Source organism: Hippocampus bargibanti, linkage group LG13, assembly GCF_051943395.1.
Source record: "Hippocampus bargibanti isolate YZ-2025 linkage group LG13, ASM5194339v1, whole genome shotgun sequence".
In the NCBI taxonomy this organism is placed as follows: domain Eukaryota; kingdom Metazoa; phylum Chordata; class Actinopteri; order Syngnathiformes; family Syngnathidae; genus Hippocampus; species Hippocampus bargibanti.
The window spans coordinates 19,314,343-19,324,766 of record NC_142746.1 but is presented as its reverse complement, the minus strand read 5'-3'; the positions used below and the strand labels follow the sequence as shown (position 1 = coordinate 19,324,766).

General features: G+C 39.6%; 1 protein-coding gene and 1 long non-coding RNA gene across 4 annotated transcripts in view; one reads left to right on the top strand and one right to left on the bottom strand.

Annotated features, from left to right (window-relative positions):
* The first annotated feature begins 4,080 nt into the window (after window positions 1-4,080).
* Window positions 4,081-7,281, top strand: LOC148889641 (uncharacterized). The gene is made up of 3 exons (XR_016116862.1): window positions 4,081-4,251; window positions 5,600-5,691; window positions 6,424-7,281. It is a non-coding gene; the product is annotated as an uncharacterized LOC148889641 (long non-coding RNA).
* An 844-nt stretch (window positions 7,282-8,125) lies between these two features.
* The window catches only part of stk32c (serine/threonine kinase 32C), a 40,686-nt gene continuing 38,387 nt past the window's right edge, over window positions 8,126-10,424 (bottom strand). For 2 of the 3 annotated variants that reach the window (XM_089011719.1, XM_089011720.1), the window contains one exon: window positions 8,126-8,733. Coding sequence is in view for 2 of the 3 variants with exons in the window: in XM_089011720.1 (XP_088867846.1) it covers window positions 8,622-8,733 (112 nt within the window). In the remaining variant the exon portion in view is untranslated. Of the gene's footprint in view, window positions 8,735-10,424 lie in introns of all 3 variants that reach the window. The other variant, XM_089011721.1, reaches the window with a different exon arrangement.

The window sequence follows — 10,424 nt, the reverse complement described above, 5'->3', positions numbered from 1 at the left end:
CCACGGTCTAAGGCAAAGTTCCCAAACTCCTACCCAGGTCGGAAGCTGTTTAAGAAGGGATTATCTCGGGGACACATGCATGGTGACTTGTGAGCATCTCTGCAGTTACTTGGCCCCTCCCAGCATTCTATTCGTGGCCCAGACCGGGATTACGTTTCCCTTTCTATGACGTTGACCAAATCAGACGGTCTAAGGGGATAGATGCAGATTTAGGATTTATCTAAGGAGCAGTGATCCAGGGGCTCAACCCCACAGGGGAGGCAACTGTGAATGAGGGTGAATCAGAAATGAAAAGACTGGACCTTCTTTTTTTTGGGGGGGGGAGCCAAGAATTAAGGTGTGCAAGATGCTCTTTGGACAACTTCAGGTCCATGCTTCCAAATTTCGGTTCTCGCAGCCATTGGCTATAATAAGATCTGGGGCCGTAGCTCTGATAACGTTTATCCTTGAAGGAACACATTACTTGCCATTGCATCTTTGGATTCCAGCTTTGCAGTAACCTCGGAATTTCCTTTAAGTAGTCATTTTCAAAGATCTCAATGCGACAGCAATTGACAAACGTTCTCCAGCAGAATCACCCTACAAAATTATTACTGGCTTCTGTATCCAGACATCCACAGTCAGCAATAACTTTGTTTCCCCATTGGAACCTCATTTTCTTTCTATTTCTATGTTAATGGTGGTTTTGATTTGTTTTTTTTCCATCCATCAATTCACTATCCATACCGCTTAATCCTCACTAGGGTCGCGAGAAGTGCTGGAGCCTATCCTAGCCATCTTCGGGCACTAGGCGGGGGACACCCCGTGTTGGTTGCTAGTGTGCAATACAACTTATGCGATCAGGACTGTCCGCAGGGGACATCAGTGATCAGTGGCTTGAACTCCTGGCTCCCAAACGTTGCTGCAACATGTGACAGGGCTTATATTTAAACGAGTGAATGAATGATCCCCAGTCTGGTCATGGATTGATACATTTAGTCAATACTGATCGAAAACATGGTCAATTAAAATTGCTATCTATCCAATTTTACAAGAGCTGGAGGTAGCAGAGATGAAGATGTTGAGGTTTTCTTTGGGAGTGACCAGGTTGGATAGGATCAGGAATGAGTATATGAGAGGCATAACTCATATTAGAGGCTTTGGAGAGAAAGTCAGAGAGGCCAGACTGAGATGGTTTGGACATGTCCAGAGAAGACAGAGTGACTATATCGTGAGAACGATGCTGAGCTTCGAATTGCCAGGCAGGAGACCAAAAGGAAGACCTAAGAGGAGGTTTATGAATGTTGTCAAAGAGGACATGAAGGTAGCTGGTGTAAGACAAGAGGATGCACAAAACCGGGTTAGATGGAGGACACTGATTCGCTGTGGCGGCCCGTGAAGGGAAAAGCCGAAAGAAAAAGAAGATATTTTGGTCGTGACCATAACATGGCAAGTCCTACAGAGATGCAAGCAAAATACACAATGAGCTCGGTGTCCAGAAAGCAGATGGGCACTTTCACAGTACACATGCAGCGTTTCGTTATCCTTCCTTAAACCCTTAAATTAACTTGAACCAACCTCTAGTATGACCTACACTTACAGGTAATCCTTTTCTTAATCTTGGCCTACCAAACAAGTCCGAACCTTGAACTGTAACACTGCGTCATTCCCTTCCGTGTGACATTTTGTCATGATGGCAGATAAAACAGAAGTGAAAAAGAAGGTGACACATCATATTTACCTTAAAGGACAACCGACACCATTTTTTTGTTTCCTTCAAAAATGACCTTGGAGATTCCGAGTTTCAGAAGGTCCCGCCCCCTTGTTCGTGACGTCACGTCAGTACGTCTTGCCTTGCTCTAGAATCAAAACAATGGCTTCTGATTCGGAGAAGATGCTTTATTGTTACTCATCCAGTTATGAATATGATTCAAATAGTTCTGAAGAGGAAAGCATAAATGTTTGCAATCGATTAAAGAAGTCCTTCCGTATCAATTCGAACCGTCTGGACTCCAATGTAGCTCTCAGAAAACGCACAAGATGGCGCCCAAGCTCCGTTGGAAATGGGCTGATTTGTCTGCTGGGAATTTGTGTCAACTAGTATCAAATAGCAGTCTTGGTGCAACACACAACGATTCACCATCACATTATTGATGTGTTTTCCTTCTAATTTCGCCATCAACAAGGATCAACACGAAGTTTTCAGACCAAACAAAGTACCCAAAATGCATTGTGTGATCACTTTCTCGGTCAGGGGCGTTCCTGAAGTGACGTCACGTCAGGCATCGTCATCAACTCGAAAACATGACTTCCTGAATATTCAGCGCGAGTCTTAAAACGTAAAATATAGCTATATGCCGTGGAATCTTTGTAAAATACGTCATTTGAAATCAGAATCAGAATCAGAATCAGAATACCTTTATTCGTCCCGCAATGGGGAAATTTGCAGTCCACAGCAGCAATTGAAGAGGGATGGGGTTGGGGTGGGAGTGAAAGGATAGAAAACAAGATATTCTAAGCATAACAAAATAAAAATGTCAACTGTATACTGTGCAAATGTAGATGTGCAAAAACCGTTCTATAAACAAGACTGTACATAGTGCAGAATCAAGAAATGCATTTAGATATATTGCAACAACCCATATTTACAGGTGTCCAGTTTTTTTTTTTTGTTTTTTTTTTGATTTTACAAATTATGGACGCAATTTGTCCGGAGGCGTAGGTGCTCCTTTAACTTTCAGTGTCCCATTGTCCCAAGCTCTCAGTCACCGAGTGACGTTTACATCACAGTCTACCTTGTTTTCTCTCCCATTTTTCCACCCACAGTTGTGTAACTTAACCAGCAGATCTGCTTTAGAGGGCAGACAAGACAGTCTGGCTTAAAGAAGATAACCATGCTTACTACAACCAGGTTGCGTGGGCTTGCACGTGTGCATGTGTACATGTGTGTGAGTCAGGCGGAAGAAAGCCGAGTCAGAATATATATATATATATATATATACAGTAAAGTCTCGTTATATCGATATTCAAGGGAGTCCGAAAAAATATCAATATAACTGGGACTATCGATATATCCGATATCGATATAACGAGACTTTACTGTATATATATATATATATATATATATATATATATATATATATATATATATATATATATATATATATATATCCCTCTTCAATTGCTGCTGTGGACTGCAAATTTCCCCATTGCGGGACGAATAAAGGTATTCTGATTCTGTATATATATATATATATATATATATATATATATATATATATATATATATATATATATATATATAAGATATATATATATATATATATATATATATATATATATATATATATATATATATATATATATATATAGACCTCAATTTACAAACACCTTATCTTACAAACTTTTTGTCTTACAAACGTCAAATTTATGAAAATTAAACCTTATAATAAGCACTATTTTCATAATACACACCCACCACGGCTGGCGGAGTGATCTTCGGCGGAAGCACACGACCGAACAGCACCAGAGGTTAAGTTACCAACAGTCCTTATGGAAGGTGACTCTCCTTCCATAAGCCATCAACGACCATCAAAAAGGTAAATAAAACTTTATTTTACAGCACAGTTTATTTCTTTAATTACAATCCTCATGTAATGCGGCTCTCTTTCCAAACAGCAATTCTCTTTGACCTTCAACCTCCAACGTCATTCCATCAAGCCATAAATGACCATCACAAATGTAAATAAAGTGACTATGATACAATGCAGTGTATTTCTTTCATTACAATACAATAGCACATTTATTATACATAGAATAAGGTATGTTGTGTGTAGTTTTAAGGCTTATTTAGTCAAAGTCAAAATCAGTTTTATTGTCAAATATGCTAATATGCATGACATACAGCACAGATGAAATTACTGTCCCTATATATATATATATATATATATATAAAATGTATTTTCGATTATAAAAAAAAATCGATTCGTGTTTAGTTAGACGTTGATGCCAATCCCCTCCCTAATAAAAACTTCCCACCCCTTCCCACATACCGAGCGATCCATTCTGCAATCCATGTTTTCGTGAGGAAAACGGGGCGCAACCACTCCAGAGGAAACACTATCGAGGCAGCAAAGTCGGAACAAGAAAGTCTTCCACCAGAAACTAATTGTTCAACCCCCTCCCCTACCACCCTTTGAAAACACACCATGAGCTACCCCTACACCCCAACATTCGGACTGATCATCCTCTTCATTGGCTACACTGTGGCAGGTAAGAAAAGCAGTTTAGTAGAGGGGAGGTGGCAAGGTTGGCAGTTGGGCCGTGGGTAGGGCGGTATGGATGGGGTTTATTTATAAATACCTACATTTGTCAGATAGCGGTGACTAAAAGTCATTTTGACAGAGAGTCGTATGTAGAGAATGAAGCTGAACCGCAACAAGAATGCGTTTAAATATGAGTCAGAACGTCTTGAGGCACATCTGGTTGCAATTGATCGCAGCTTTACTTTCTTTGAATCTAATTTACTGTAAGTGGAAAAAGAAAGTCTGTGTTGAATCTTTTGTGTTGATATCTTTGGATCATAGCTTCAGAAAGGCATAACGGGAAAGTACTTGATGTGTTTTGAGCGTGGATTGATATGATATCATAACACAAGAATGAGGCAAGCATGTGGTGTTTATGCTACTTCACTCGACAGAAAGAAGATTTCATGTAAATCAACATCACTGGCCAAGAACAACATGGCGACTGCTTTAAAGGACAACCGACACCATTTTTTTTGTTTCCTAACTGACATCAGCAAAATACTTTATAGCATCTAAAATACCCAAAACACACAGGCTGATATTTTTAGTCAAATGCAAAACACCAATAAAAATGAGTTAAAATGTCCAAAAACTACTTCAAAATGACTGTGTAAGCTCTCAGTCGTACAGGAGTGGTCCATCGATGAAAAGGTTTCTGAAGGTGTCGGACGTTTCGCTTCTTATCCATAGTTTGCTGACAATGTTTCTTGGATAAGAAGCGAAACGTCCGACAAACGTTGCAATCGATTAAAGAAGTCCTTCCGTATCAATTCGAACCGTCTGGACTCCAATGTAGCGTCCCAGAAAATGCACAAGATGGCGCCCAAGCTCCGTTGGAAATGGGCTGATTTGTCTACTGGGAATTTGTGTCAACTAGTATCAAATACAGTAAAGTCTCGTTATATCGATATCGGATATATCGATAGTCCCGGTTATATCGATACTATTTCTATGCACGCACGGAGAAAATTACATGCAAACAGGGTCGGATATATCGATAGTCCCGGTTATATCGATATTTTTTCGGACTCTCTTGAATATCGATATAACGAGACTTTACTGTAGTAGTCTTGGTGCAACACACAACGATTCACCATCGCATTATTTATGTGTTTTCCTTCTAATTTCGCCATCAACACGTAGTTTTCAGACCAAACAAAGTACCCAAAATGCATTGTGTGTCGCTTTCTCGGTCAGGGGCGTTCCTTCAGTGACGTCACGTACGGACTCGTCACCAACTCGAAAACAAGACTTCCGGAATATTCAACGCAAGTCTTAAAACGTCACTCAATGCCTGTCAATTGCATTTTCAGAAGTGGATACCGAGCGATCGTCTCGATCCATGCCTTTGAGTGCATGTCAAGAACACACAAGTCTTCATAACCGTTTGGATATAGTGGAAAAGGTGATTGATTTATGGTTTTTTTTGCAAAATCTGTCTCAAAAACTCACTTTCAACCTATAGTTGTTCTTTGTTTTTATCAACTTTGAGGGTCAGCCCTTTCTGCATTGCCTCAGTAGCCTGTATGTTTCTTTTCACTTAATAATAATAATAATAATACATTTCATTTATAAGCGCCTTTCAAAACTCTCAAGGACACTTTACAGTCACTGGATATTTTTTCTGCGGGTGAGCAGCGGCAGCCACACGCACCAGCGTTCACTCAACCCGGATGTAACTCAAATAGATAGAAAGCTAGCTCGCTAGCTAATAAATACAGTAGTAATAATAATCCATTTTATTTATAAGCGCCTTTCAAAACTCTCAAGGACACTTTACAGTCACAGGATATTTTTTTCTGCGGGTGAGCAGTGGCAGCCACACGCGCCAGCGTTCACTCAACCCGGAAGTAACTCAAATAGATAGAAAGCTAGCTAGTGTTTGTTGCCACAATATCCATTTTCCAATTCTCAAGTCATTTATTGCCGCTGTTCTAAGGCTCAAAAACTCATCAAGAACTCTTAAACTTCATCTGACCTTCCCTTACCAACTACTTTGGGCATCTCTATAATTCATATGAATCAAAGAATTGCATAATTTATCATTGATGATTCCATTTTTCATATCACGGCTTATTAATGTATTTTTTAGTCTCTCAGGACAAAAAAAAAAAAACATACCTTCTGTATTTTGCAGAAAGTAGAAGACACTCTTGACAAGTTGGAGGTTGAGATGACGGGTCTCCTAGATGCCATTGGAGATCCAAAGTGGCACCCCCAGTTTGATAAGACGGGAACACCTGTGGACATCCTCGAAGACCCGCCAATCAATAAGTCCTAAAACAGATATCCATGGAGGAAAAATACTTCCTTTTCCTGTTGTCGTACAATACATAATAACATTCACAGTATCAGAAGACTACATTGAATCATAAGGTTTTATGGACAGAGTAGGCCTCACCCCCAAATGCTAACGTAGTACACAAGGAGACTTTTCTCCAACAGCTAACAAAGGCTAAAAATTAGCTTTTACAAACACAGCCAGTATGTTGACAGCATTGCCATTATAATTGCTGATTTTTATTCATTCATAAGTCATCAGCGATATATTGGTGATGTACTGACGAGGAGGACATTAAAATACTCTTCCATTCAGTTTCAGACGGTACAAAAAAAAATGTGAAAATCCACCTGTTGCCATATATGGCATGATAAGACTATCATATGGATTTATCCTTCTTATATTTGCGTGAAGGGTTCAATGAAGTAAAATCGGTGCAAAATCAAGGTTGCAAAGCACTCATCTAATCATAGACAGCGATACCTCAGCTTACGAACTTAATTGGTTCACAGAAAGTGTTTGTAAGGCAAAAAGTGTGTCTTCTAAACATTAATTTCTCATAAGAAACCATTAAAAATGAGAATAATCCGTTCCCTGGTTCCCATAAAACAATTTTCTACTAAATAAGCCTTAAAACGACACACAATATAACTTATTTTGTGCATAATAAATGTGCAATTTTATTGTAATTAAAGAAATAAACTGTACTATAGACTCGAGTCGTTTTATTTACCTTTGTGATGGTCGTTGATGTAGTTGCCTCTTGATGATATCCGAGTAGATGCTGTGCTTTCTCGGCGATAATACTGTCACTCACACGCTCCCCTGCTAGCTGCTTTTCGTTAATCCAAATCAACAGAAGTTTTCCATCCTCTTCTATTGCCTGAGACCGTTGCTTAGACAACACAGAAACACCCTTAGCCACACGTAGCCATGGTCGACTTAGCGTACTGGTACTGGGAAGATAAGTCACACAAACGCACACCTCGTTCGTGTTTTTCAATGATCTCCTTCTTCTGCTCGACGGTAATTTTTTTTTGTGTCCTCTTCGTCTTAACACTAGCCTGTGGTGGGGTCTTTTTCAGTCCCATAACAGCAAAAGTACTCCGTTCGATAGCAAACCACGTCTGCACTCAAAGGGGGTGTGGAAAACTAGTCCGCCAGCCACCGTGGCGCTATATGGTTAAGGTTCGTCTGCCGAAAACTAGTTCATATGCCAAGATTATGTTCTCGCAAATTTAATGTTCGTAAGGCTAAAAGTTCGTGAGCTAAAGCGTTTGTAAAACGATGTATTACTGTATATACTTTCTGACAATCTTGATGCGCATTGCAAATTCCATATACAACAGGAAGCTGTCACATTTCGGTTTGCGACCAACAGGGGGCACTGTAGGGCCCTGCCTGCAGCTGTACAGGTGAGGCTCGCAGTTAAAAGAACTCCCAGCACGGCCATTCAGTGTTGTGTCATTGTTTGTTTCAGCCTGTCATGATTCATGTTTTACTCATGGTTTTGTTTGCTACTTTGGACCTTTTCTGTTCTTATGACTTTGTTGTTTGAGATTTTGTTCCAGCTGACTTTATTTAATACAATTTGTCAAATACATACTGTTTATCCCTCCTGCCTGCATTTTCGGAGTCCACTACCACCTTGCAAATCGTGACAGAAGCAGTGATTAGGCTATTATAAATGCATTGTTATGCACTGCTAAGCTCATTCATAAATGTCATTCTTGTGTAAAGCAGGGTGCGTCTAAATGCCTTACCAACTGAACATGCCACTTATTCAATCAGCGCAAACATTCTTGACTCATTTGTACCTCCAGGAGAAGAAAATATCCAACCGGCGCCTTCTGGGAAGGAGTTTTATTTCTTTATGAAAGCAGTTAAAGCAGCATGTTATGAACACAAAAGCCGTTTCAGTAAATACAGTACAAGTCTTTTCCATCATTTCTCTCATAAAAACCCTGTTGCACATGAAATTAAATGGAAGAAAAGAGAATCAAATTGCATTGTCTTAATTTAATGAAAACAGGGCAGCAACTACCAAATCGTAATCAAACAGAGTTAGAACATGTACAGTTTTGCATACCTTGAGTGGAGTGAGGCTGGACCACGGCTTGACATGCTTTGCTGGTCAAATACGAACACAGTAGGCTTTGAAAACACCTAAGAGCATCCAAACATTAACACTTGAAAGGAACACGTCAGGAGGATAAGCAAGCAATGTCCATTTTGGAATGATTACTGCTATTGTTAAAACAAAACAGATTAGCATTGAAAGCTATACCTCATTGTGAAAATTCTCCATTTACAAACAATTGGCAAACAGCATAATGCACACAAGCTTGTGATGCATTTTATTTTGAAAGCGTGGGGACTGTTTTCAGGATATGCAACTTTATGTGCAGGAGGTGAAAAGAACCTTTCAAACTATTCACCCATAAAGTGTACGAGCCTTGATATTTGAATATCGAAGCGAGAATATCAATTCATTGAACACTAGATTGGAAAGCATTTTGATGGCACGTCCAATCAGATGAGTTTGTCACCCTTATCGCCATCACTTACATTGAAGTGCAATTATATTGGTTAGCTTAGACAAGACACCTCTCATGTGGAGTAGGCACGAGCGGCAAAACTAACGGTATCGTTTGGCGTGTAGTACTTGAGGCTGCAGGGGTTGACAGCTTTTTTTTTTTTTTCCATCGATGGAAAAGACAGCCGGGATAGGCTCAGCTACTCTCGTGAAGATAAGAGGTGCAGATAACGGAAGGATGGATGGATCAATACTGTACAGTATTGAAAACATACAAATAATAATATGCGGTTTTACTCATTCACTGCCAGACGTGCAAAAATGTGTCCACTTCGGTGCCAGGGTTTTTGTCATTGTCACTTGAATTCCAGGACCCACTGAATATTGTTTTAGGACTACAGAAACATTCAATTCAGTGTTAGAAACCATTTAAAAAAAAGAGTTAATTCCTAAATTAGAGGGGTCTGGAGTTACGTGAGCTTGAAATGAGGGCGGGTGTCCAAAATACAATATACAGTGATACCTTGGCTTACGAACTTAATTGGTTCCCAGACAGAGTGTGTCAGGCGAAAAGTGTCTATCCCAAAAATTTAATTCCCATAGGAAACCATTAAAATGAGAATAATCCGTTCCCAGATCCCCATAAAACATAATGTTCTACTTTCTAATTTTCTAAGCCTTAAAACTACACAAAATATACATTATTTTATGTATAATAAATGTGCTATGGTATTATAATTAAAGAAATAAACTGTACAGTATAATAAAGTCATTTTATTTACGTAGCCTTCTTTCACCATCTTGAGGAATGATCCCTTGTAGGTGCTTTCTCTGTGATAATTTTATCTAGTTCCTCATCAATTGTGTTCTGTTTCGCTGGATTGATAGCTTTTTGCATCAAGTGTACAGATGGCTTGTGCAGGTTATTTGTGGAGCCTGATTGATGGGATATTTTAACCTTCCAGTCTACAGTCTGCTTATCAAAGTTGAAACGAGTCCAAATTTCACTGTTTTCTATCCATTTTCTCACCATTTCCCTTTTGTTTTTTTGTTTCAAGCTCTGTCGTCTCCCTTTCGTGTGCTTTCTCACTCTCTCTCTGTCGTCTGCCTGTCTCTTTAATGTTTAACCCCCACCTCACTGCTGCGTTCTTGACCAATCACGTGGCTTTAACCAAAGACTGGGGGCGGGGAATAGAGGACAAAACAGTCGGCCACCATTTTCTTGTTAGGAGAATGGGCTCGTTCGCGAATGACACATCAATCATTGTGGCAGCTCCTTGTGTATCCCAAAAAAATAGTTCATATGCCAAGGTAAAATTTT